The sequence below is a fragment of the Erpetoichthys calabaricus genome, chromosome 8 (assembly GCF_900747795.2).
Source record: "Erpetoichthys calabaricus chromosome 8, fErpCal1.3, whole genome shotgun sequence".
In the NCBI taxonomy this organism is placed as follows: Eukaryota; Metazoa; Chordata; class Cladistia; order Polypteriformes; family Polypteridae; genus Erpetoichthys; species Erpetoichthys calabaricus.
This window is the reverse complement of record NC_041401.2, coordinates 103065406-103092940: the sequence shown is the minus strand read 5'-3', so window position 1 is coordinate 103092940 and position 27535 is coordinate 103065406. Positions and strand designations below refer to the sequence as shown.

The following is a 27535-nucleotide window of genomic DNA, read 5'->3' as shown; positions in this document are numbered from 1 at the left end:
TTTATAGCTAGGGTGGAGGCAGTTGTGAGACAGACTCCATGTCTAGTGAGCCAGTCAGAGGTGTTCCTTCTGCTTTGCAGCTGAGCTGTAGGCTCTGATCAGACAGAATTCCATAGCTAGTGAGCCAGGCTAATGTCCCCACTCTTTGGTGCTGAGGTTTATGCCAGATTTGGTGAAAATACTTTGGGAAACTTGTCGGACTAGAGCATGTGGGTGTGCCTAGTGCATGTGCCCTCACTCCATGTTTCGCTCTCTTGACAGCGCTGCAAGGATAAACTGAACTCACTGGCAATCTCAGTGATGAACCAGTGGCCGGGGGTCAAGCTACGTGTGACGGAGGGCTGGGACGAAGACGGCCACCACTCTGAGGAGTCCCTGCACTACGAGGGTAGAGCTGTTGACATCACCACATCAGATCGTGACCGGATCAAATACGGCATGCTGGCGAGACTGGCAGTAGAGGCCGGCTTCGACTGGGTTCACTACGAGTCAAAAGGTCACGTCCACTGTTCCGTCAAATCAGGTACAGTGAGAGTGAGAGAATGAGAAGTGGTGGGGGGGGGGGGGGCTTCTTGGCTGGATGAGGACCCCTGCATTAGGGTGCCAGACCACCAACCTTTGTACAGGTGTGTTTAATGTAGCTTATTTTAAAATCTCCTTTGTAATAATCTGAATGCTAGCAAATAAGTTAATGGAGAATTTGTGAATATCAGTAATGTCCTGCTGAATCTGAGTACTTTTCTTTACTGAACTGTGAGCTACTCAACAATTTCATTTAGCTAATAATCTGCCATGCCAAATAGTGAATAGAGCAGATATTTATACAACCCTTCTCATCATGTCCCTAATCTGTTTACTATTGTGGAATCTCAAAATTTGATGGAATATACTGTAGGTAAAAATAAAATAGAAGCACAAAGGCATTTTATTTGTAGGGATGAAAGATTAATAATAGGTTGATGCAGCTCTTTTTATTTGTGTACTTTATTATGAAAAGACACTTAAAAAAGTTATTCAAATAAGGATCCAGGATCACAGAGTGAAGTTTGTCCAGAGTAGACTTTACAGAAATGTTCAGAAATAATAGCCACATGGAACACATTTCCTACCAATGTAGTAAAGAGGTTATGATGTTATTTCAGACATATTAGGTGAACAGGAAATTATCGGACAGTAATTTCCCAAATGTCCTGTTCTCAAGTATGGTTTGCTTGTAAGGATGTCAGATAGTGGCCGTGTTTTAACAGCACAAACACTTTGTGAAGTGGATAATACCAATAGTGTGCTTCTACAAGGTAAAATGAGAAACATTTAATGACCTGAAAGAAACGACAGGTTAGCTAATGGCAACATTGCTAGAAGGTGAGTAGATGGTGATGGTCAGAACTGATAAAGCGAGGTCTGATATTCTGGAGGATCATAAGCATTTTGAAAGTCGTACCACATGACTTTGTCATGCTGCCTAAGTGGAAGGTGTATTAAGGGCACATGGATGACTGTGGCTACTGCCAATGATTTAGTGATTTAGTGTATCGTGATATGAGACGATGCAGGTTCTGCTCTATGCTCCCACTTCACTTTTGGGAGCCCTTGAACCCAACACCATCGGTAATGTAACCAGATGGACATTGAGGACACCAACGAAGCAAGGGGAAAGGTGCAAAGTGCAGACAGTACTTTTATTACTAAACAGACACAAGCAAAAAGTGTTCAAAACAAGTGCAGTGCTTCTAAAAGTCAATAAATAAATAATCCATTAAAAACAGTGAAAATGTGGAGGTTAAAATCCAAGAAATAAATCCAACTTAAAAAGCAGTCCTTTAAAAACAAAACCCGGTGCCTTCCTTAGCTGCTCCTGGCATTAATTACGGATACGGACGATTCTTCATCTGTGCACTTAACACCCGCACCACATTGCATCCGAGAACCGCTCCGGCCACACTACCACACCCCCTCTTTAAGTCACAAGTGCGGCAATTATTTATTTTAAAACTGGCCTTTTCTTCTAAGCTGTGGACCTGCTATACCACATGATATCTTTTACATTTTTTGAGTTTGTAAAACAGTATAACAATGACTTCTCAAGAGAAGAAAGGACACTCTAACATTGACACGAAGATCATTAATAAGTTACTTAATAACAAGCAATAGTTTGAAAGGTGTTTTGATAGCAATGGCTAATCAGAATAATATAGTGAAGAAATGGAGACTAGAAGAATGAGAAAATTTCTCAACAATGGCTAATCCTAGCAGTATTCATAAAGCTGGGCAGATGGTAACAACAGCACCTTTTTATTTTACATGGCACTTTTCTGTAGTGAAAACCATCTCAAGTCACTTGGCATGTGCACAGGTGTAGTACAATTGTTCACATGCAGTGGGACACAAACAGTTTATGTGACTTGTTGGGGGACAATTAATGAATAAGAGAAGGATTTAAAATTGGCAGCCTTGGAGTAGAAAGAAAGAAAACTGAGAGTAGAATAATTGTCGATTGTTGGTCATGATATTTCATCAATGCACTAAATGCACACCACAAACTAGGACTGTCTCCCCAACTGCAGATGACAATTGAAGCCAATCTGAATGTAGAACTTTCCACAAACTAATGTAACCAAAGATAAAAGTGGGGAAGCATAACTTTTCCTGCAGATAGTTTCTTTGCTGCCATACTAGCTTGCCAAATTGTAAATCTGCTCTGAGCTGCAATAAAGCTCCGTGAGCAAACAAAAAGAATATTAGTGTCTTTAAAATATAAAAGGAAAAGGAAAGGAAATGTGAAGCAGACATGATGTGATTTACCCTTGGTTAATTAACATTTAACACTTAGTTGTATTACAGAACAGAAAAGCTTAATATTTATTTTGAAAATAGCTTGTGATTGGTTTACAGGTTCCTCATGGTGATGCACATGTATTCTATGTAGTGCCAAGAATATTAAATGTACATAGTTAAGTTATTGTTTGACAGATCTACTACAAAGATAAGGGCTAACAGGAACTAGGTTTAGACAATGTATAGGCATGTATGATATGTACTGTAAGTTAATGTATTCCCAGTCTTACTGCAAAAATACATGAAATCCAGTTGCCCAAATAAAAAAAAATAAGTTAAATGAGTTAATTCTGCCTACAGTACTTCAGTATTACATTGAATGAGTGAATTTTTTTATTAAATACTGTACAGTGAATGGATAAATACAGTGGATTGCTATGTATTTTCTTTATTGATTTAGAGACGGCTCGTTTCAGATTTTTATCTAAAAATTAAATAAGCTATGCAACTGCATTGCTAGGATTGCTGAATAAGCAACTTAATTGTAACATGGGCTATTGAGACTGAAGGCCCTGTACATGTACTGCAGTTATTTTTATTTAGTGGTCCAAAAAAAAAATAAGAAATATAATATTCACCAGACATAAATATCAAGTTAAAATATGATTAAAAATCAAGGTAAAGGTTAAATAAGATTATGTAATCAGAATCTGTGAAATGCTAGACTTGAGGATTAATTCCTGCCTTGAGTGCATTACGGCTTATTTGGGCTTTACTTCCAGTTAGCCTCTAATGGAAGTGCAGAATAGAAAATAGATGGAACCTGTGCCACAACTGCAATATAAAAGGCAGATTTTTTTCACATAATGAAAAGAGAAAGTTCTATTTTATGAACTAGTGTAAATTCAAACATGCTTCTTCTGATCTAGTGTCAGTGTTTTCATAATACCATGTTTTCTGTGTTTAATATGACATATCTTTACGGGCACACATTCCACTCACTACACCTGCAGTTTGAGGCTGCCATAACTGTTTACCAGCATTGCCAAGAAGACAAAACACCAATATGAAGAAATGTCAATGACGGGGGGGGGGGGGGGGGGGGGGGGGGGTCTTCTTCCCATTGAAATTTGAAGTGATGGCAGTAGTCACACCCAGTCATTACCAATGTGACACAACACAAAGTAGCCCAGTGCCACCATCAGGAACTACCAGTGAGCTATAACATCCAGTTCACAATGTGAACTAAAACCGTTCCTACTACTAACTAAAAGTTCCCTACTAATATTTCAAAATGGTGAGGAGCTACTCAGCTCCTTACCATTGTGTCCCAGAGTATGCAAAAATCTTGGTCTCCAGTATCGGCTATAAAATCAAAAATAAAGTACAATGCCAAACAAAACTATAAACCAGAGGTGGCCAACTCCGATCCTGGAGGGCCGCAGTGGCTGCAGGTTTTTTGTTCCAAACCCAGCTGCTTAATTAGAAGCCAATCCTCATCAATAACAGATCTTATTTAATTCCACAGCTTATTAGTGGTTTAACTCTACCATGTCAGTTCATTCTTAATGAGTAATGAAGATGAGTCCATTGTTAAGTGGAGTAGAGGCTCTGAGGCTAGGGATCTGCACTAGCAATCGGAAGGTTGCTGGTTTGAATCCCGTAAATGCCAGTAGGGACTCTGCTCTTTTGGGCCCTTGAGCACGGCCCTTAACCTGCAATTGCTGAGTGCTTTGAGTAGTGAGAAACGTGCTATATAAATGCAAAGAATTATTATTATTATTATGAGTGATTTTCAGTTCTTCGCTTTCTCTTCACTTTCCTTCTGAGCGCTAAACGAAACCAAATTGTGAATGATAAATATTGAAATGAAAACAAGCTAGATGCAGAACTGCTGGTTCCTTTGTTATTTTCATCTTCTTTCTAATAAGGAGCAGTTAAAACAATGAATACATTTAAGACAAAAAATAAGCAATTAAGAGTTCAAAATCTTAACAAGCGAGACAAATAAAATGAAGCAGGAAAGTGTCACATGAGCAATACATGCCTCATCAGCCATGACTGATTTATCATGAAGCAATTGGATTGGAACAAAAACCCGAAGCCACTGTGGCCCTCCAGGACCGACATTGCTCAGCCCTGTTTTAAAGGGTCTGAGTCTTAAATAACAAGTCAATTAAATAAAATTAATTAGTAGCAAAAACTAGGCTCTAATTAAGAAAATGGTGAGAGTGAAAACTTGTAGCCACTGTGATTCTCCAAGATTGGAGTTGGCCACCCCTGCTATAAACAATAGCTGGAAGGGTTTGAGAAAGCAGGTTTCCAATACATGAGCTCAGATGATCATGAGCATTCCACCTACAAGAAATTAAGCTGAGCAATTTTTAATTTCTTGTCCTGTTTGAGTTGCACTGAATAAAGCAGTACGTCCTGCCCTTGTTGCACCTAGCCTCTGTTATTTAGCTAGTAAAGCCTGTCCTTTAATCATTGAAGTCACTCTATCCTTCTGTCACTCCCAGGCCTGCTTTGCATGAAGGTCTAGGTTGCTCTTTCTGTCTTTGTGTTTGTCTGAATGTGATTGTTTTCTTTCTATTTCTCTCTCTCCCTTCCCCCTCCTCCTTTTCACTCAGATTCATTTTCAGTCTACCGCTCAGTTGTCCCTTGAGCGTCAAACTGAAGCCATCAAGTTTGCTGATACTCCCCGCAAACCAATCTTCGTGGCAACCAAGTGGGCATAATTTTCAGACGGAGGCCATGTTTATCACACATGGCTAACTCTGGTTTCTAGCATAGCCATCTGAAGAAGTCCACATGTGGGAAAAAGAGACTGCTCAGAGAAGCTGGAGCTTGCAGCCAGTCTGCTCCGTCACTCACTATAGCTGTCCATACTGGTGCATTGCAGGCTTTGCAAATCAGGGATGGCTGCAGAACATTTCCAAGAAAACCCCCAGGAAAGGTCCAAAGCTAGTGTTTTGGATGGTGATTCCCACACAGCAAGGTATTCACTGCCTTCTTCTTTAGCCTTCTGTTTTTTCCGTCGCATTTGTCTCATTATCCTTGTTTGGTTTGCTTACAGCTGCCTCACAAATGCTTGCATCTTTGAAACTTGCATTAAAGAAAGTAGTAATTTGTATATATATCTCAATTTACTGAGTGCCATGCAGATCTGAAGTGGAAAGGAATAGTCATAGTGTCTTTAATACAAAGAGAGAGAGTTGCTCACCATGAGCGTTTTTAATCATCTCCTGCAGGCATTCCATCCATTTCACGTGATCTGGAGTCTTAACAGGTTAACATGGCTTCCAAGTCAGACTAGTGACATATATAGTGAATGAAGAAATATTATATATTACTGAATTTGCTATGGTAGTCAAATTAATATAGAGTTTATAAATCTCCCACTATGCTTGTCACCTAACATTCACCTATAAGGAGTCATTGTTAATGTCAGGTTGACATTTAACTAAATAAATCCCCCAGAATTAACACAAGACTACATACAAGCTCTATGTCTTATCTGGCTGTTTTTACGTTTGAACAGTTTGTGAGGAAGCTGCAGCAAAAGGGTAAAGTCAAAAAGTGATGGTCAACAGGGTAGAATAGGAGTCATACTATATGAAGTTATCTAGAAGCAGTTAAAATATTCTGAAACTTTAGACATACATGTAAGCATGTAAGTTCCATAAAATGAGACTTAAAAAAAGCTCAGGGTGCACAGGCTGCCCTAGTTCAATGAACTGAGAGGCCCCGTGACATGAGCTGTATGGTGAAACAATGTCACAATTAATGTGGATTTGTCATTAATGAATGGCGCTCAAATGATATATGAGGAAGAGCATGACATTTACATTCTCCTGGGTGTGAAAAATTCCAAAATGAAGATTTAGGCCTGGGCTTGACCAGATTTAAGCCACCTTTCAGATGTAGACCATGCTTGGCGTTTGCAGAACTAGCACATTTGACTGCCTGTTCATGTTACTTAGTGACAAACAACATCCAAAACTTGCAAAAAGAAACCAAAAAAGAGTGGACTTTGAGAAAAATGAGCAGTAGACGTCGGCTATAGCCAGATACTTTACTATGTAAAAAGATACCATGTTTGTTCTCCTGATTTGAACAATATTGTTTTATCAAAGTTGTCTTTTTACCATTGTAAGAAGCCTTCACAATGCAGAAGACCCAATCTAGTACCCCATGGAACAAGAAAACTGTCTAAACTACAGGTGACGTCATTTTAGTTTGGCACAGTAAATGTGAAATTTATTCTGACTTGCAGTTACTTTTAATAAAAAAAAAACCGAGATGTCAACAGATGAGTGTAGACAAACATGGAAAATCTAAAAAGAGATAAGTGACTGTGACCACACTCAAGCCTTTCAAAAACAGTGAGAAGTTTTGCAACTGATCCTTTTCTTCTTCTTCTACTTCTTCTTCTTCCTTCCTTCATTTCTTCCTCCTCTCCATTTGTTTCAACATTTATGTGGGGTCAATATGCACCTCCTCGCCAGTCAAGCCCTTTTCCTTCAGATCTTCTTTTACTTCATCCATTCACCTCTACTGTGTCCTCCCTCACTTTCTCTTACCCTGTACCTTCATTCCCATCACTCTTTTGCCCACGTATTCATTGTCTCTCCTCACCATATGTCCATACCACTTCAGTCTACCTTCCTGTACTGTCTTAGATTTACCTCCCACTTTTGTTGTACCTCTGATTGTTTCATTTCTTATTCTGTCCTTGTGTTGTAACTCCACACATCCATCTTAACATTCTCATTTCTGACACATACAGCTTCTTCTCCTGCACTCCCTTTACTGGCCAGGTCTCAGCTCCATATATCATTGTCGGTCGTACCATAGTCTTAAAAACCTTACCTTAAACCTTCGCTTTAATTCTTCACCAAAACAATACTCCTGATACCTATTTTCAGTTGTTTCATCCACACTGAATTCCGTGGGTTATCTCTGCATCTAATTTTTAATCCCACTTATGAATTACTCTTGATAATTTCAAGTTTGAATTTAGAGATCAAAACCCATCTTTGCATAGTTTCATCAGTCACTGCCCACACTTACATGGGCCTACCTTGAAGAACAAACAATCTTAATAGTGCAGAGGTTGCCAGCCCGCAACATCTTGAGTCAGTGCCAGTCGGAAACAGATGGATTGCCATCTTTCACAACACAGGCCATGAGAATGACAATCTTAGGTGGGACATCATTTGGGAGATGTGCAGTGTGGATGGAAAAGATAATAAATGTCGCCACATGGTTCTGTTACAGACTTCAGTGTTGGCGACAAAATGAAACTGCTTGATGCCAAAGATCCTTTATGATTCAAGATGATTCCTATCATGTTTCATTAGCATGAGTGTTTTGAGCATACAATAGGTAGTACACAGCTTGCGTATATTCTGAGTTTAGTGTTGAGGCTTAGACATCTATGATTCTAAATCCTATCCAGAAATGCTGTTGTGAAAGGAGAAAGAGACATTTGGTGCATCATAAGAGTTCGAATTAGAACAGCCAGTGAAACCAAGACAGAGAATAGAATCTACTGTACATCCTCCACAACCATACCATTGATTAAAACAGATACTGGTGCTAGTTTCTAGTTCTTTGGTTTTGTTTTCAGTCAAGAGGCATGAAGACCCACGTTCAAAGTGTGCTATTCAAGAGATTGGAGAGCATCCTGCAGTTAATCTGGGCCATCAACAAACATGCTGTATTGTTGGTATATCTGAGATCAGTAACAACATGAAAGAGTCAGCTGATAGTGAAATAACTAAGTCTATAGCCCAGCAAAAACATGCAAGAGTGAAAATGCATCGCCGAGGAATGCCACCAGTGAAAGTAAATGGGTTGGAGAAACTTGATCTGTGATGGACACAGGAATTAGCACCCGTATGTAAAACGCGGAATGGGTCAACGATCTTGTTGGGATGCTAGCACCTTGAAAATTCTTCCGCAAAGCAATGTGGGTCACAGAATCAAAAGCAGATTTTAGATTGACTTATGCTACATATGATAGCGTAAGCGGCAGTATAACATCCAGCTAAGTAAGTCTGAAAGGGATAAAGGGGCTTCAGACAGTTGCAGTTGAATTTGAATTGTAAATCTAATAATTGTATTTCCTTATTGAAGCACTGTTTATGATGTGGTAGACCAAGTCCTGTCGTCAATCAAGGCGTTTTTACACTAGCATGCCATGATGGGCTGTTACCCGCTCATACAGCAATCTCCCTCTGTTGTCACAATATGACTATGTTTGAGAAGAAGACAACTACTCCATCACACGTTGTGTCTGTGGCAGAGTATGTAGATAATTTGACATGTGAGTATTCTGTACAATCAGATAGGATGCAAAGTTGCTTACGTAGCCTGCTGTGTCTGGAGTTTGACAATTTGAGGGATAGTCTTTATATTCTTCTCTGTATGTTTAGTTGGACATTTTTATTTAAGCTGAGATAAATTGCACATTCCACAGCCTGAGCACTCACTCCTGTACACATTCACCACTAAGAGCAGGACACACTGTGTCTATTACCCCATTTTGCTCCATTCATACAGAGATCAGGTTGGTCACTAATCTCTTCCTGCTCAGTAGGCTGACGACTCCATCGAATGGGACATTAGGACCCTGGCTGTGTAAGCACAACTTTAATTGTGCTGCCTTGTACACCATTCAGTCCAGCTGTTGTATGCTCACCTTCAGCTCTTTTTATTTTTGAACAAATCCAAATCATATTGTGTGATATCATCTACTGTTGAATTCTGCTCTGTACTTGTAATATTTGTCTATTGCACTATTATATTGTATTGAGGATTACTTGTGTTCTGTTTTGCTCTGTATTGTATTGTATTGACTCCCTTCTTTTTTGACACCCACTGCACGCCCAACCTACCTGGAAAGGGGTCTTTCTTTGAACTGCCTTTCCCAAGGTTTCTTCCATTTTTTCCCTACAAGCATTTTTTTGGGGAATTTTTCTTTATTTTCTTAGAGAGTCAAGGCTGGGGGTTCTGTCAAAACATAGGACCTGTTGAAGTCCATTGCGGCATTCCTTGTGTGATTTTGGACTATATAAAAATAAATTGTTTTGTATTGCTTTTGCATTCATTATGTTACATCCCAGTGCTCAGGGAATATTTTAGTTATTGCTTACTGGAGTTTAGGAAAGAGAGGGCCAACAACCACGCAAAGCCAAGCGATATCCGGCCTAATTGTGTTTTTAGTGGTAGTTTACTTTAAATATACATCAGTATGTAATGATTGTTGGGGCTTGATAGTGCCACTGAACCTAACCTGGCATCTTCCAGCTTTGGTGTATCCTATTATGTAATGACTGTAGTGACAAATTAGTGAACCATGACTTGTACCAAATGGCTGCTGTGAGTAATTGGTGAACCTGGCCTGAACATTAATATATTTATTTGCATCAGCTTATGTCTGTACTTGCACTTTAACCTAAATGGTTTAGAAGAATAAGAAAATTCAAACAGTACATAGAGGCTGGCTAACATATGAATACTGTCAAGACATCTAATAATTCCAGAGGTTAGTGATGAAAACAATAGATCTTTAATGACAGAATTTCCTACTAAACCTACAATGAATTAGCAGCAAAAACTGATAACAACCTGGTGGTAGCTGGTGTCTATAGAACCCCACCCATGGGCCACATAGGGCTGCTTTCTTACCATCCCTGAGCTCTGCCTGCTCCGCCCTGTGTACATATTTATCCTTGTTTAATGATTCTCAGGAATTCCAAAGGAGCAATCTGAGTAGACAACTAAGAGCTCCTGTGAGGTTTCTATTCCAGACAGAGAAGAGTTCTGCCTCACTTAAACATAAATTGCATTTATGCAGCTGCTCTTCATGAAGTGTGAAATGCCACGCTCTATCCCATGCCCTTTCGTGCCCTTCTTTGCCCCATGTCTTTGAGTCCTGGTTCTTAGTCACAATGCATATTTATTAATGTGAGGATGTCAGTGTTTTAGATTTGTACCAAGATGGAAAGATCACCTGAGATGTATGGTGAAAGCTGGATTTTTGTCTGCCTGTGTTTCATTTTTTATGTTTTTGACATACAGAATAAGTGGATTTGGCAACTCTGTGTTAGGGTTTACAGTACCGTCAGTCAGTCGAGACTATAAGGCAAATTGGATAGAATGACGATGCTTGATTGTGGCACAGCACAGTGGTGCAGTGGTAGCCCTGCTGCCTCGCAACAAGGAGGCCGGGGTTTGTACCCCAGGACCTCCCTGTGTGGTTTTCATGTTCTCTCTGTGTCTCTATTGGTTTCCCCCAGGAGCACAGGTTTACTCCCATGGTTCAAAGACATGCAGGAAGGGTTGATTGGCCCGTGTGCGCGTGTGCCCCCCTGCGATGGACTGCAGTCCTGTCTAGGAATTTTTCTGCCTTGCACCGAATGCATGCTGGGATAGGATGTCACTTCCTGCTCAGGATAAAGCAAATTTAGAAGATGGATGGATGGGTGGGTGGATAGTTTTTATATTTGCTGCTATGCCAGGAGATAATACATGCATTAGTTCATACAGTGGTGAACACCACTTTTTTCTTTAGTTGCTATATAAGTAAGCTGTTCAGTACTAATGTGAAATTTAAGGATAGCAAATCTCCTCATAATTAATATATTTAAGATATAAAAATTTGGAGGTATATTAACTTATTTTGCTAGACAAATGGTGAAAGCACAGCACATAAAAAAACAAATGTACACTCTGACATATTTTATACTGTGTGCATGGAGACACATTAAAAATGCGGGAAATGAAATTTTAGTGCGAATATTTTATATACTGCATCGAGAGAGGACCTACTTTTCCTCTTCCGTTCACTCTGGATGTGAAGGAAATGTTACATGAGCTCTTTGACTTTAAAGTGAGAGAAACTACACAGTATCTTAAAAATTCAAAGCAATTAGCATATAGTAGCTTTGTAAGTTTGCTACAATTGGCATTTCTTGGGTTCTTGGAAGAGGTCTGTATTGTGAGTCTTGTGAATGATGTTAAAGACCTAACAAAGAACCACAGAGAACTGAAGACAGTTTATGAAGAACTTGAAAAACTGACCCTCTTCCGGATGGTATGCTGGATACTTTCATCATGCAGTGTCTGGAAAGTTAAAACCCTGCTATTTGTGCCACAGTGTTTCAGGACTTTGATGTAAGAGGAGGCAGAAACAGTCTGTTGGATAAGCTGAGACTACAAATGGAAAGTTCTTGAAGAGTATGCGAGAAACACATTCATGCCAAGTTTGACAACCTGCTTGAAGTTAATAAAGACCAAAGTGCACAAGCTGTAAACTCATCATTTTCAATATTCAACCATGACGGGTGGCCTGCAGGCAGGAGAGAACATGAACTTGCACAGTGATCTCCTTCATAGCAAAAGTACAAGTAAACTCTAAAACTACAATTTCCAAAAAATACATAGCAACAAGTCAGGCTGAACACTTTCAAGAGTGTTGTCAACCTCAAGGGGTAGAATGGTGAAACCATTGCTAAGTGTCGACAGAAATCTCCTGGAGTGCATTGTTCGATTTAATTGGCTAGATGGGGGCAAAGACCGTGTGACAAACTGAGTGCTGCATATTTCAAGAGTCCTGTTTCTTTACAGTATGTCACTAAATACTGGCCATCACTTTCATCAAATGTAATACTTTGCATAAAAAGGTTTGGCATATTGTTAATGACTCAGTCTGTATATTGTCAAATAAGAATTTTGAGCCGCCAGAAAAAACAAAAGAAAGTGATATTGAGAGTGCTGCTGGATGTTCCACAAGTGTTAGTGAGAAAGGGTTCCCCATTACGCTAGTGTGTTTTGTTTCCTACGTTACGGTTGTGCTTCTAGGAAGGCCTAAGAGAACATTTATGGATGTGGTGAAAGGCGACATGCAGGTCATGGGTGTAACAGAGCATGATGTAGAGGACAAGAAGATATGGAAGAAGATAATCCACTGTGGCAACCCCTAACAGGGGCAGACGAAAGAAGAAGAAGAGCTTCCTACGTTACGGTTGTGCTTCTGTACCAAGTGAGCTTATTTGAACAGATCTTGCAAAAGGCAGATCTCTTCACCAGATCTCAGCTTTGAGTTTCTTTTGCCCTTCAAACTTCCACCATATTTACCTCCTCCATCTTTGCTATATCTCAAAATGTCATTAATGTTACTCTTGGTTAATGAAGTGATGTATGTAATATGTACAGGGCTTGAAGTTCATGTGTGACAGAGAGGGGGTATTGCTCCTAATGTAACAACAAATGGGAGGATTTTACTGTCTTTCAGGGTATTTTGCTGAAGGGATTATAACGAATAACAATTTATCTTAATACTGTATGTGTATATAGAAATGTATTCACTGACATTTTCTGTACAGTAACTGAAAAACAAATATTGCTTAAAGTTAATACTAAAATGAAAAAATCAGACATTATTATATTATGGACATACTGAATACCAAGATAATTCAGGATATTTTTATGCACATACACTTCCTTTCAAACCTGGTTGGCCAGAAAACCACTTTATCAGGTTTGTGACATTTGTTGTTATGAGATTCATGCGTAATGGAGAATGCATTAGTTGGTGCTTATGAAGAGTAATATTTAATGGACAAGTCAAATTAATTCATCTTTGGAATGTCATAAACACCTGATTCTTTAATTTTTCAAATTACTTTCTACTTTGTCTCAATTTTAAGACTACCTTTGTGAAATCAAACTTGTAAATTGTAGGCTATTATTATTATTTCAGATTTCCTGTTAAAACATCCTTTGTTCTAATGTTGTCAGGCTACCTCACAGTAACCAGATGTTGCTGTTATTTACGCTTGTGTATTAGTACCGAGTTAGTCATTGATTTGGACTGTAATGGAGAGGGCATCACATTCACTCCCATGCCAGTGAAATCTTCTAATATGTGTCACATGTGCTTTCAATACTAGTAAACATTACTTTAGCGTCAAAAACATGACAGAAATTTATTGTTTGCTGATTCATTTTCAGCATGTTGTTTTAGCTCCTCTAACCATGGCTCTCTGCAACTCTGCGCTTCCATTGACATGTTGTACCACTGGACAGATTTCTTCTTGCTTCAATACATTGTGAATTAAACCAGATACATGTCTGGCCAATTTGGGCACTTTCAAACATTACCCTAAATGCATTTTATTTTGAAATGAACATACGGTGCAGCTCTTTTTGCAGCTGTTGAAAATGGAGGTGTACAAGGGTGACATCTCTAATGGTTTGGAGCCTAAAACTTGCCCAATCTGACTGGGATAGACACGAGCTGGACCCCAGTGACCCTGAACTGGATAATACAGTTAGGAAATGGAAGGAGGGAGAGATGGGCAATTGTAACAACAAGGGGGGAATGGCCCATTGTCCCATACAAAGCCTTTATTTCTTTATTAGGGTAAAACAATTTTAATGGAGAGTTGATTGGACACATCATCGCGCTCTCAAACCATGACAAATTATGTTTGTGTATGTGTGCCTATATATCCATCCATCCATTATCCAACCCGCTATATCCTAACTACAGGGTCACGGGGGTCTGCTGGAGCCAATTCCAGCCAACACAGGGCGCAAGGCAGGAAACAAACCCTGGGCACATATATATAAATATATATACAGTATATTTATGCTAGGGGTTCCCCCCTGCTCGCTTTGCTCACCAACTGCCACAGCCTGCGGTACGCGTCAGCCCCTTCCCGTCTCTGCCGCTTGCGTTGTGAAGAGGGGGACTGAATGCACCCCAAGGAGACGCAATCACTCCTCCGGAACCCCCTCTTAAACAGTGATACAATGGGAAACAAATAAAGGTTTTTTTACCTCCTCTTTGCTCGATCAGCTGCTGGATTGCTTCTGCTGCTACTGCTGCTGCTGCTGTGCCGTGTGATATGCATCTCACATGGCACTTTGAACATTTAAAAGTCTGTACAGCAGCTGTCCTACTCTTTGTCTTTTGTTTCTGGCCCCGTGTGTGGTTAAGTCTTTTGGCACAAATCCCGTCTCGTGGGATGTGAGTTCTTGATATTTTTTAGTGTATTATTTAAAAACAGAATAAGAATCTGAAAATCTAACAACATCACATTAAAGTTCGATAAATTCTGAAAAGAATGATACCAAACATATATATGTAGGTTTTAAAATAAGCCCGATTTAAAGCATGACAAAAAACATGACATAAAAACGTCACATAAAAATTTAATTGCACAAAATCGGCTTAGGTTTAGGACTTTATATATAGAGAGAGAGTAGAGTATTATATACATATAAAATGTTTTAAAAATAAAAATGTTTTAAAACCAAGAACAACCAAAAACTAAATTCAACTACAAGTAGGAGCACTCAAGGAGACATTACTTGTATATTGACAGCATAGAAAATTATAAATGCTTGTTTTCTTATATGCATGAAGAAGCAGCCTGAGTTGCCTCGAAAGCTTGCATATTGTAATTTTTCTAGTTATCCAATAAAAGGTGTTGTTTTGTTTAACTTCTCACTACCTGCATGAAAGATAAGAAAGAAGTTACTTAGGTGTTAATTCACCATTCTAAAGTGTAACCCACAACTTTTTCTTCAAGCCTCTTTGATACACATTTGTCGGATTTCCCCATATTAATATATTAAACACTGCTATTAGCCCAAATTGCAATAATTAAAAAAAAAAACAGAAACTGAAGGGACAAAAAATGACTTAGTCAGTGAGAGCATCATGACAAGTTGGGCACATTGAGCCTGTAAGGGATGACCTGAGCACTTGGAGTTAGTTAACGCTATCAGCCTTGGCATTAACTGCTCATTGGATTAATATTTAAGAAATTGGCCAGAATGTACCATTGTGATATTTTGTGGAACTGCTGATAAATGTTTGTAGATGTCAAGTGCTTTATGCCAGTGACAAGAGCTCACATTTAGCCTTTAAAAATAAGGAAAAGGACAATAGTGGACATGTAAAAAAGACTCCACCAGTTTCCATTCTTCAAAGAGATCTCTCTTTCATATTTTTCCTTCTGCTGGATTTCAGTCCATAGGCCAGTGACTTACAATGTCCATGACAAGTGTTGACTGACACATGCACTAAAATCTGTCCACCATTGTATTAATTGTCACACGTGTCTCAGTGACAGATTTAAGAATAATTAGTACAGTTAGGGATGTTCGGCATGGATGAGGCCACCAGCATTTCTGTGGGTTTCATTACAGTTTTTTCTGCCTAACGCCACTGTGCTAGAATGAAGCTTTATTGTAAAACTAGTCATTTAGCCCGTTACAATAACGGGCGCTAGAACAGTAGTGCATAAACATTAGTAGGAACAGTCTATATTAAATGGCAAGGGACTTTGACCTCATTCTTTTTGTTGGTCGTATTTTTCTTTCTTTCAGCCTTTCTTTTGTTGATGTTTACTTGCTGAGCTGACCGTTCTTCGTGGGCTGCCACCGTGTATTGTGTGTCTTTAATTTTCTGTGACAGTAATACTGTCTTGTACGGCTCTATTCAATAAGGGCGCGTAGATAATTTAGTTCAAATGGCTGTGGAATATGTGAAGAGCAACAGGTGCAGATCTTTATTTACGCGCGCCTTTATTCGTTGCGCCCAATTGAGGTCGTCCTTTTGAGGCTCGCCTTTTTGTGCACACCCTTATTGAAGGATGCCTGTGCGCGCCCTTATTGAAGGATACTGTCTTGTACGTCCCCTGGCTTGTACGTCCGTAATATACGTCCGTAATATACCTTTAATTTTCTCTGGCGGTAATACAGGCATGCACGTCGGTAATATGCCTTTAATCTCCTGTGACAGTAATACTGGCTTGTATGTGGTTGTAATATGCGTCACTGTATTGTGTACCTTTAATTTCCTCTCGCAGTAATACTGGTTTGTATTTCCGTAAAACGCCTCTAACTTTCTCTGACAGTAATATCGCGCATCGCACCGTGCCCCGCGCATGCGCACTTCACCAGAAGACACCCACACACGGACACCTGGACGCACATAGGGATTTTATATATATAGATAAATTGTTGGTCCTGTAAAAATACCAGTTGTACCCAGTGATTTAAGCCATGATGCTGTTAAAGGTATCTCCCCTGTGCAGCTCAGTTTTGATATTCTGATGTCTCTCTTTGACTCTTTGTGTCCTTCATTCACCTCACAGTTTCTCTTCTGACATGCCTTTCTCAATGATGTGCAGATTTTTATTGATTCTGTGTTGCTCATTATTATTATTATTATTACCATTTTGGCACACTGCCCAATAACGTGCAGTGAATACACTTGACTTGAGCATTCATAGTTTTCATCCTCGTCCTCTGTACATTTAGCATTCGTTTCCTCAGTGGTTGATGTGCTTGCTGCTTCATGAGCAGCTCTTCTTTATTCCACCCTAGCGACCCGCTTCTTCTCTTCTTTTGTTGGCATCTTTTCTCATTACAACTGATTAAGTCAGTGTTTGCGTTGCAATTACTTAGTATGTTTTCCTTAATTTTTCACTTAAGCTGGCACTTAAGTCTTCAATCTGCCTCAAGAATGATTTAAGATATGAAGAGGTAGGGGAAGTGATGGTGAAGTTGGTAGAGAATGAGAACAGCACCCGTACACATGCACCGCACAGCCACCCTGCTGGCCGCTGCCAAGAGTTGATTCTACAATAAAATAAAATAAAAATGAAAAGAAGAATAAAAATCACCCCGAAAGCGGACAGTAGAGGTCACATAGTATATGTGTACAAAATTTCAGGTCAATAGTTCTAATGGTTTGCAAGCTACACGTGATTTAAAACTCTGGACAGCCACGGTTGTGTATTATATAAGAAGAAAGATTATTTTGGTCTTTAAGATCACTAGTAGCAGATTATTGCACTGTCATGCCTGATTCTTCCCCCACCCCCAAGCTACAATCCCTAGTACTGTAAATCTTAGGCCAATTGGGTCAGTCATTCATTCACTCAAGTGATGTTTGCTAAAGGATGCACACCAAGGGCCATTAACATAAAAGCCTCCCGTGTGGGGTCTGGCAATGGGCAAAAGGTCAGAGGTAACATTGTCTCATTTTATCAGGAGCTCAAAGGCCCACATAATGTTCATTGTGTGCAAATTGTTAGGGAGGAGACTTCATGGTGCTCCATGCCACCCATCTAGATTTACAGTACATTCAGGGATGTCACAAGTGCAGACACAATTCCTAAGGAGGAACTTCACAGCCGGGAGGAGTAACACATCCACATGCGGGCCTGCAGTCAGTATGCCAGACCTGCGGCATGTTACAGGTAGGTCAGAGTAATTGACTGGCCTTGGACTCAGGAGGCACGTATAACACATGGGATATACCTGGGTTAAATATCCCATTAATGTACTGGAATTCATTATCTGACGCTTGAAAGGACAGCCTGCAAATTTCATAGGTTGTTAGTATTTACATTTAACTGATTTAACCAGAGTCATAAGGGAGGCCTAGGGACGTAAATTGGAGACACTGATGTCCAAACAGTTCACAGTTTGTTGCCTTTCTATAACCTGGTCATATGCTTTAGCATTTTTCTCGGTTGCCAAAAGCCGCGTAATAATTTACTGCTTGGCTCGGAAATAGAGTAACCCTTTTAGCTTGTCTGATCTCCATACTTTTTTTCAAATGCAAAACAAACAAACTTGCTGGTAAAAACTGTGATGCTATCACCATGGCAGTCACATGATGTTAAGCGAATAGTGAATTCCTGGGGTACCCTGTATGAGTGTGAAGTGAGAAGGAGATTTATTGATAGCCCAGTGGCTGAAAAGAAAGATTTGAAAGTGCAACAGGTTGCAGCATCAAAACAAAAACACGGGGGAGAGTTTCTTGAATTTTGTGCCATGCTGTTTACTAGTCAGTTAATGCCAGTATTATGCCAGCATTGACTATAGAATGTAGTTTTTCATTCAAGGTGGCAACACTGTAGCGCTTAGAAAATCAAAAACACCTTTGATCGTGATATACATTATTTACCCTTCCAGTTTTGCTTTTACTGGATATGTTAGGTTGGTTTGGAGAATGTCAACAACAGACACGCACAGCAGCAACATAAACATGTCATTTTGAAGCCAATGTTTTAATACGTTGCTGGGTTTTAGCTCAAGTTTTCCTCCCAGTGGCCAAACAAACAAACTGAAACATTTGATCTTTTAATGTGCATTTGAAGCATCTGAGCTGCTGTAATCGGTTAATTGTGTTCTGGTCATACAGCAACTTCCATGTAGCTTACAATAGCTCTGAGGCTAAGGATCTACCCTGGCATCCCGAAGGTTGCTGCTTCGAATCCCCGTCACTGCCAAAAGAGATACTACTCTGCTGGGCCCTTGAGTTAGGCCCTTAACCTTCAATTGCTCCAGGGGCACTGTACAATGGCTGACCCTGCGCTCTGACCCCAAGGGGTATGTGAAAAGATGCATTTCACTGATGTGTTGTCCTGTATAACTATGTATGTGACAAATAAAAAAAAATAAAGAATTAGAATAGCTGAGAAGAATGAATTGAATCAAAGTGCATCACTGATATGTCTGCATATCTGGACTAGAACAGGAGTCAGGAATGAGTGCCCACCACTTTAAACAGCTGATTTGGGTTGTTTTCTCCACTCCAGTCTCCTTTTAATGATTGCCACCCTTTTGTCTGCTTTTTCCAATTCTCTACTGTAGCTGTTAAACATTTGTGTAAAAATTAAATGAAATCTCTTGAATTATACAAATAATAAAATACTAGATTAATACCAAAACAACAGAAAAGACGTAAATATCCAAATTCATATTACATCTATTAATCATTTATCAGCCCAATCAATTCATCTGTCATTTCACACAGATACATATTTAATTCATGAGTTGCATGATTTGCTGTGGTTGGCCTTACAATCAAAGAAAGCTGCCTCAATTGCTGCAGTTTGCACAATCGGCCCAAGCGGGCTTTCTTGGGGTACCCCAATTTCCCCCAACAATACCACCAGTAAGGTGGAGCACCCTGGGAAGGCTGATGCGGAAAAATCTGCAAACTGCAAACTCCAATAATGAGTTAATATTTTGTAAGGTATTTCCCAAAAGCTAGAAGATCAGCTCATTTTTTAACTCTTTGAATGAATATTTTACATTCCAACATTTAATTAAAGTAAAAAAAAAATATTCCTATCCAAGATATTCATGCTGAATTAATATCTGTAGACATGCAGTGCTGAATAAGGATGAACGTGCCCGACCAAATCATTCATAAAATGTGACATAACTTTTGTTTTCATGTTCAATCAAATTCATACTACTTAATATACATTTTGGATCAAGGTTAAGGTCAAGTTACAGTTGATGAAAGATACAATTTATGTTCTAATATTATTAATAAACTGTAAATTATTTCAAAATCTGTATAAATCAATTACTGAACTGATGGACACGTAGTGTTAGGTTCCCTTTATGTTAAGCATTTTCAAACTTCTGTTTTCCTGTCTCTTTAAACATCTCCGCGTCTTAAATGTGTACTCTTGGTGTACTTTATGCTGAACATGTGGCAGCGATCTGAGCCTGCACTAATAAGTGAAGAGCGCCCTACAAAAATAAACTGAATTAAACTGAGTATCAAATAAAGCTTAGGTCAACATCACACGATTTTTCCAGCGATATTCAGTCATAGTCTTCATTTCTGTAATCTTAGCAAGTCAGAGGCAGTCAGCGGTGCGCTCCTGTGAAGCCGGTCATCTAATGTGAGGTATCTGGGGCCTCATGTATAACGCCGTGCGTAGAACTCACACTATAACATGGCATAAGCACAAAAGCGGGAATGTGCGTACGCACAGAGAAATCCAGATGCAGGAATCTGTGCGCACGCAAACTTTCACGTTCTTCCACTGCATAAATCCCGATCAGCGTGAAAAGTAACGCACGTGCACGCGTCTTCTGTCCCGCCCCAACTCCTCCCAGAATTATGCCTCTTTGAATATGCAAATCTATATAAATAGCCTTCTGTGAAAAGACAATGGGAAAAGCACGGGGGAAAATATAAGAATTTCAGCGAATACCAAGTGGAGGCAAAGGAAAAATGTACTATTTGTTGGTTTAAACAGTGGTATAATCAACAAAAGAAAGTTGATCGAGTGACATAGTGAGAAACTCGAAAGCTCAAGTTCACAAAGTCGCACAGTGCCCGAAATAAAAAAGAAATTGTCACATATCAAAGTCGGCATGAAAAGGCGACTCGTAGCAGACCGTCTGAGTGTCATATGAAAGCTTATTAGGGTACAGAGAAAAAAAATAGGCACACAGTGGGAAAAAAGCACGAAATGTCAACTTTAATCTCGAAATTTCCACTTTAATCACGTAGTTTATTTTGTCATTAAAGTAGAACATCATAACCTTCATCTTAAAGTCGTTTATTTTACTAGTTTCTCAAGTAGCACGTTAAATGCTTTGTTCTGTATTTGATCTTCTATGTGCTCTATGTGTGTGAATCACTACGTGCTTCCGTTCTTTCTCTTTCTCCAACAGGACACAGAATCCATTGCATTCGTGATATTACAGCTCTCTGAATAATTAAAATACTGAGATGTATACGTGATATCTTTTTCATGATGATAGGGATGAAAGCATGTTATTAAACATGGGAACACGGTGGCGCAGTGATTGTTCATATCTCACACAAGAGGCTTGCTGCGCCATGTGCGACCTTCGATGAAATAATTTATTACAGAAGTACTGTCTCTTTCAAACGTACTAACCTCCAATTCCTGTCCTTACTTTTCTCTCTCCAAATACCCAATCGCCACACAATCAGCTCTGTAATAGACGTTAAGCCATCTGTAAGCTTAGAACGCCGATTCTTCAAAACGTTTAAGGAACATTGAAATATCTTCGTAGTACATGTTTAATTATTCTATCCATCTGTCCTTCCAGTGTCGCGTCAGCACCAGCAATAATACAGCGCAAGGCAGGAGCTATCCATGAACTAGCTAGCGCTGCGGCACCGTGTCCTCACATGTTTAATTATTAACAATACAGATTATTTAAATAAAGTTAAAGTTTTATCTGTATACTATAAGCAACATATTTTTTTGCATTTCATCTTAAAAATGATATCGTCATCATACGCGCTTTATAAAGTGGCGCAGGTTGTGCAATATTATAACTGTAGTGCAAGTTTACAGTGGGGTAATTGTACTTATAAGTACAAACAGTTCTACAAGGAGCAGTTGATGGACTGATTGAGTGCGTTTATAGTTCTTGGGATGAAACTGTTTCTGAAACGCGAGGTATGTACAGGAAAGGCTTTGACGTGTTTTGCCGTGGTTGAGGTAGTGTGTGCTTGAAACTGTATACCGATAATTCTCTTTCCGATCAGCTGCTGCTGTGATTCCCCACTCAGATACAGTGATATAAATACTCCGAGTGGTGCAGTGAGAGTAATATGGAAAAAGATGATCCGCTGTGGCAACCCTTAAAGGGAGCAGCTGATAGAAGAAGAAGATGCAGTGAGAGTAACAACGCTAAAGCAGTTATGGTATTTGGAATACTATGGCTACTCCCTGGACCATTATATTGCTACAGGTTAATTACAATCAGATGCATTACACTAATAAACAATATGCAGTTAATTTCAGTGTATTTATAAAGCCACGTCAGGAATGTGGGTCTAAGAAAGAAAGGGTAACTACACAGGAACAGTAGCACTGCTTTGACGCTGGTTGCCGCCAGTCTGCAAAACCGAGCGGAGAAATTGCGTATGCCAGGGTATGAGGTACCGTGGAAATGTGCGTGGCTTTACGCCAAGTTTAGGTTTTATACATCGCGATTTGAGCGTGGAAACGTTCAAACGCAACATTTCTGTGCATACGCACCGTTTATACATGAGGCCCCTGGTAATTAGTCCGAGTCTCACTGCAATAAATTCAAACAGTCGTAGAGGCAGATTCTGTGTGAGCAGGAGAGCTGACAACCAATGAATGCTCAACTGTAAATACAACACATAGAATGTAGCAATGAGAAATAAGGAACACACGTTTTGAACCTCACAGTCAGAAGAGAAGGACGTCTGCTTGATGTCTCATGTTTTAGGCACTTAATGGATGGGGAAAGAAAAGTGCAGAGGCTGCGGCTGAACTCACTGCAGCTTTTAACCCTTCGTGCTGTGCCAGCTTCATCAGGTAGAAAGGGGGCTGTGGTCATCACAAAGAAAAGAGAAGGATGTCTGTCTGATGTCTCATGTTTTACATACCATAACAGAACAGAAAATAAAATGAAAGGGCCGAGACTATGGCTGAGTTCACTGCAGCTGTTAGCCCTTTGTACTGCGCCAGCTCCATCAGACAGCACACTATTGGGTGTAAAGAAAAGGGGCAAGCATAACTGTGCTAGAAAATCAGTGCTCCGTCAGTAAGTGTGACACGGCCAGTAGTTTCCATTCATTTAATTTGACATGGTGCAGCAAAGAGACTGGGTTTAGCAAATCTGACAAACCGAACAACAAACAATCACGTAATGTGACACCAGCTTAGGGAAATAAGTTATGAATTATTAAATAGCTCTCTCAATATCTGGCAGTGTGTTGATGTCCCATTCAAGAACGGTTCCTGCTCCTTTCTTCCAGGACATGCCCTGGCCCTTGTAGAACGAATAGATGGATGGCTTGATTACGCCATATTTAATTAGTTTTGACAAAAAAAAAAAAAACATAATTGGGATTTTAATTATTCGGTTAATTTAGTGAAAAAAAAATTGAATCAATTTTTGTTAATGCCCCAGATTATCGTATATTAATAACAAAATAATTAATTGAAACCCTTGTCATAGGGAGACACTGTGGTCAAGTCATTAGAACTGCCAACTCCTAGCACCAGGTGACCAGCTTTGAATCCCAGTTACTATCTGGGTGACTTCTGCATCTTCTCCCTACATCCCCATGGGCTTTTTTTTCTTTTACATCTCAAAGATTTTACAAGTTATGTTGATTTGTGAGCCTAAATTTGTGTGTGTGTGCCCTGCAATAGATGGACGTCCCATCCTCTTTTATTTCCTCTCTTGTGTCTTCCAGCTTAGGTTCTGGCCTGCTGCAAACCTCAATTAAATATTTTAAGTCAGAAAACAGAGTAGTATTTTTGCAATAGAATGTTGTGAGGGTCCTGGCCTTTTGCCTACTGTGGCTAAGTGAGACTTCATCTCTATACACCCCCTAGATTTGGCTTTGAAAACGGATGGCCAGATGATTGTGCAGGGCAAAAAAAAAGAACCTCCACCAAGTATACCCAGCATTCCCAGTGAAGCATGTGTACGACATGAGGAGGGCTGCTGAGCTATAAGGTCTAAAGTGCTTCAGTCAACAGGGAGCTGAGGCCATATCCCTGTGTAGCTGTAGTGAAATGTGAACAAAGGTAAAGGTCACAGGAGAACGTGAGATATTTATAGATATCTTTATTATCCTTTTTATGCCACGGACGTGCATTTCTTAACCTCCGCGTGAAGGTTCGCCTTTGTAGCAGAAAAATGTGCGTATTCACTACAGTCCAGTTTTCCGAGGGTTCACTGCAGAACACGTTCCAAACAAAACAAGCTGATCCATAAACACGTCTCAGAGGAACCAACAGTTAGGTCTAAAGCCGTCATTTTGGAAGAAATATCGAATTGTTTTTGATAATAAACAAACAAAAAAAGGCCCAGCCCAAATAGCTGGCAAGATTTCAGTTAAACGAGTTTCCACATTTCTGTGAGCTAAATACTAAAAGTGATTGTACAAAGCAGAGGTTGCTTGTTGCTTAAATTTTCGGCCACTGCCGGCGTTTGGAGCTGCTTTTACGAGCAGCGCCTTTTTGACCTTTGCACACACACACCTCTGGGATTAGCCACCCGAGAGGCTGGCTGGCTGCTAAATTGGTGCTTTATACACTCCAGCTTTCTGTCTGCGCTTAAAAGATCCATGCGATGGGTTTGGGGGGGGAGGGTGGGCTCTGGGGCCACACAGTCAAAAGGCAGTAAGTTCTTTTTGGGTGGCTGGCTTTACCTTCAGGTTTGCCACCTCATTCACAGTCATCTTCTTTTCCTTTTCAGAGAACTCCGTGGCTGCCAAGACAGGGGGCTGCTTCCCTGGCAAAGCCTGGGTACGGCTGGAGAATGGTACCCGGAAGCTTGTGAAGGACCTGCTTCCAGGAGATCGGATTTTAGCTGCTGCCGAAGGATGGCAGCCAGTTTACAGCGAGTTCCTCACCTTCATGGACCGGGACCCTTCAGCCAAGAAAGTGTTCTACACTATAAAAACTCAGGATGAGCCACCGAGGAGCCTCACCCTAACAGCAGCTCATTTACTCTTTGTGGCCAGCAATTGCTCTGACTCGCACCCTGTCCACTTCCAGACAATGTTTGCCAGTGAGGTGCGGCCGGGGCTGTGTGCCCTGGTATCATCAGATGGGCTGAATCTGCATCCTGCTCGAATTGCTTCAGTGGCCACACAGGAGGATAGTGGGGTCTATGCACCACTCACACGCCATGGAACACTGGTTGTGAACGATGTGCTGGCCTCCTGTTATGCAGCCTTAGACAAGCACAGCTGGGCACACTGGGCACTGGGGCCCCTGCGGCTCTTTTATAGCCTAACTGGACTTCCTCGCGTGCAGCAGGAGGGGCTGCATTGGTACCCCCAGCTCCTTCACAAGCTCGGGGTGCTGCTTTTGAATCCCGAGCACTATCATCCCTGGGGGATGGCCGAGACTGAGAGATGAAGCATTTGGCAGCATTACCCCTTTTTCCTTAAAGTCCCATGGGAATGACCTGCCAATTTATTTATTTACACTAAATCCGGCGAGGATGCTTGCAGTTGCAGTCCCAGCCACACTGGGCCATCCTCTCAGGAAGGCAGGGTCAGCTCCAGCAGTAGGGGGGCACAGGACTAAATCTGTCAGCTGGACGTGTGGAGGGGCATTTTGCTGATTTAAAGATTCCTTAAGAGTGTTTAGAGGTACCAAGAAAGAGACGCCTATCTCCATGTACATGTGTGCCTTGAACGCAGGCCTCCATTACTCTGAACCATACCATCATGGGGCTAGTAGTGTCGGCATATTTGTATTTACACACTCGCAGCACCTGCACACTTCCATATACACTTCTGTTTTCACAAAGGTTTTGAAAATGCACTTTCTCTGGAGGACTTCATGGTTTGTCTGTTTGGCCTTCAAGGTGGTCTCTTCAACAGAAATGTACCTGTAAGTTCATATATATATATATATATATATATATATATATATAATATATGAAATTACTTTTTGCCAAACATTTCCCATATTGTCCCTATTAATTTTCTGAAGGCCAAGTCTAGAGATGTTCTGCATATATCTTCTAGCTCTCAAACTGCCTAGAAGTATGAAGACCAGCTGGTGTTCAGGCCCCCTTTCACAAGGCAGTCTCAGCCTGAGCAACCAGAAAAGTTTGGCCGCCCCTTCCCATCTGGAGGTGTTTCCTACAGATGACTTCTCCTCAGAAATCTGACTGCATACCCCGCTAAAGTGTTTTCGCCCAAAACACTTGTCCTTTTTCAGCTCCAGATTATCGTACCTGCTGACCTGTCTGTCACTGAAAAATGACTCAGGAATGTCTCTCATGGACGCAGAAAGAATTTATATTTATTCAAGTGAAAGAAAGATCAGGGGTGAGCCTTGCAGGAAATCTGGTATGACTCCGACATACACACTTGCTAAGCTCCAGACAGCTCAAGCCTCCTGTGTCAGCACGAATTGGAAACTGCAGCACCTGTAAGACCTTTGTGGCTCCTTTCCACAGACTATGAATCTGGACAGTGTCACTTTAACAAGATTCAAGTTGTCCACCAAGACTGAGCCTTCGCCTGGTGTGGCTGCTACCCTTTTGCTCAAGTCATCTGGCTAGTGTGGAAATGGCCAACGCTGTTCATGTCTTGTGTTGCATCAAAAGCAGCCCCCTCAGTATTTCGAGCAAATCAAATATAAACCGAATCCATACCTTATCACTTCCATCACCCAGCTGCTGTGGCTCCTGCCAAGCTGTCTCTGCGCGCTTCTGCTCACACACACACATACACACATATCCTCCAGCAGGACAAGGCCTCCATTTGCATTTGTTCTGCTCAGAACATTGCATTCCACTGTATAAATAACCTGCAGGCTCCATAGCTAAATTTTATTTTTTTATGCTCAGATATGTAATATAGAATTGTAAAGGTTTGTTGTCAATATGAATTTTTATTAATATTATATATGAGCTATCAATAGAATAGATTTAATTTAATGATTATTTACAGTACGGGATTTTTTTTAAAATTGCATTTTGTTTTTTTTTGTTTTTTTTGTTTTTTTGCTCTTACGGACCAAGCATTTCTTTTAATCTGATGTGACGGCAGTTTTCTAATCTCACCTTAATTTAAATAAAAAAGCCAAACTAACCTTAAAGTGGTGTGTTCTGTTTACGAGGCCATCAAGACCTGTCTGCAAACACAGTGATACCCGGACAAAGTAGTCAAGTCATCAAAAGGTGGGTGCAGGACCCAGAATGAATGGTGGGAATCCACAGGAGCGGGCATCTTGTGGTGGCAGTGTATTGTGTGGCTGATGGACTTCCATCAGGGTTACCAGGACGGATGAGTGGGTGGGTTTTTGTTTTCTTCCATCTCACCATTTTATTTTAGTTTGATTACCTCAACTGCCTTGATTTACAAAAATGACAATATCATTTACTTTTTTGCTGCTGGTGTGATTCGACCCTCAAAAAATAA

General features: G+C 40.3%; 1 protein-coding gene across 1 annotated transcript in view; it reads left to right on the top strand.

Annotated features, from left to right (window-relative positions):
- The window catches only part of ihha (Indian hedgehog signaling molecule a), a 71106-nt gene extending 43912 nt beyond the window's left edge, over nt 1–27194 (top strand). The window contains exons 2-3 of the mRNA XM_028807230.2: nt 262–523; nt 24847–27194. Of these exons, the coding sequence (XP_028663063.2) occupies nt 262–523; nt 24847–25514 (930 nt within the window). The 3' untranslated portion in view covers nt 25515–27194. The remainder of the gene's footprint in view (nt 1–261; nt 524–24846) is intronic.
- Nucleotides 27195–27535: the final 341 nt, after the last annotated feature.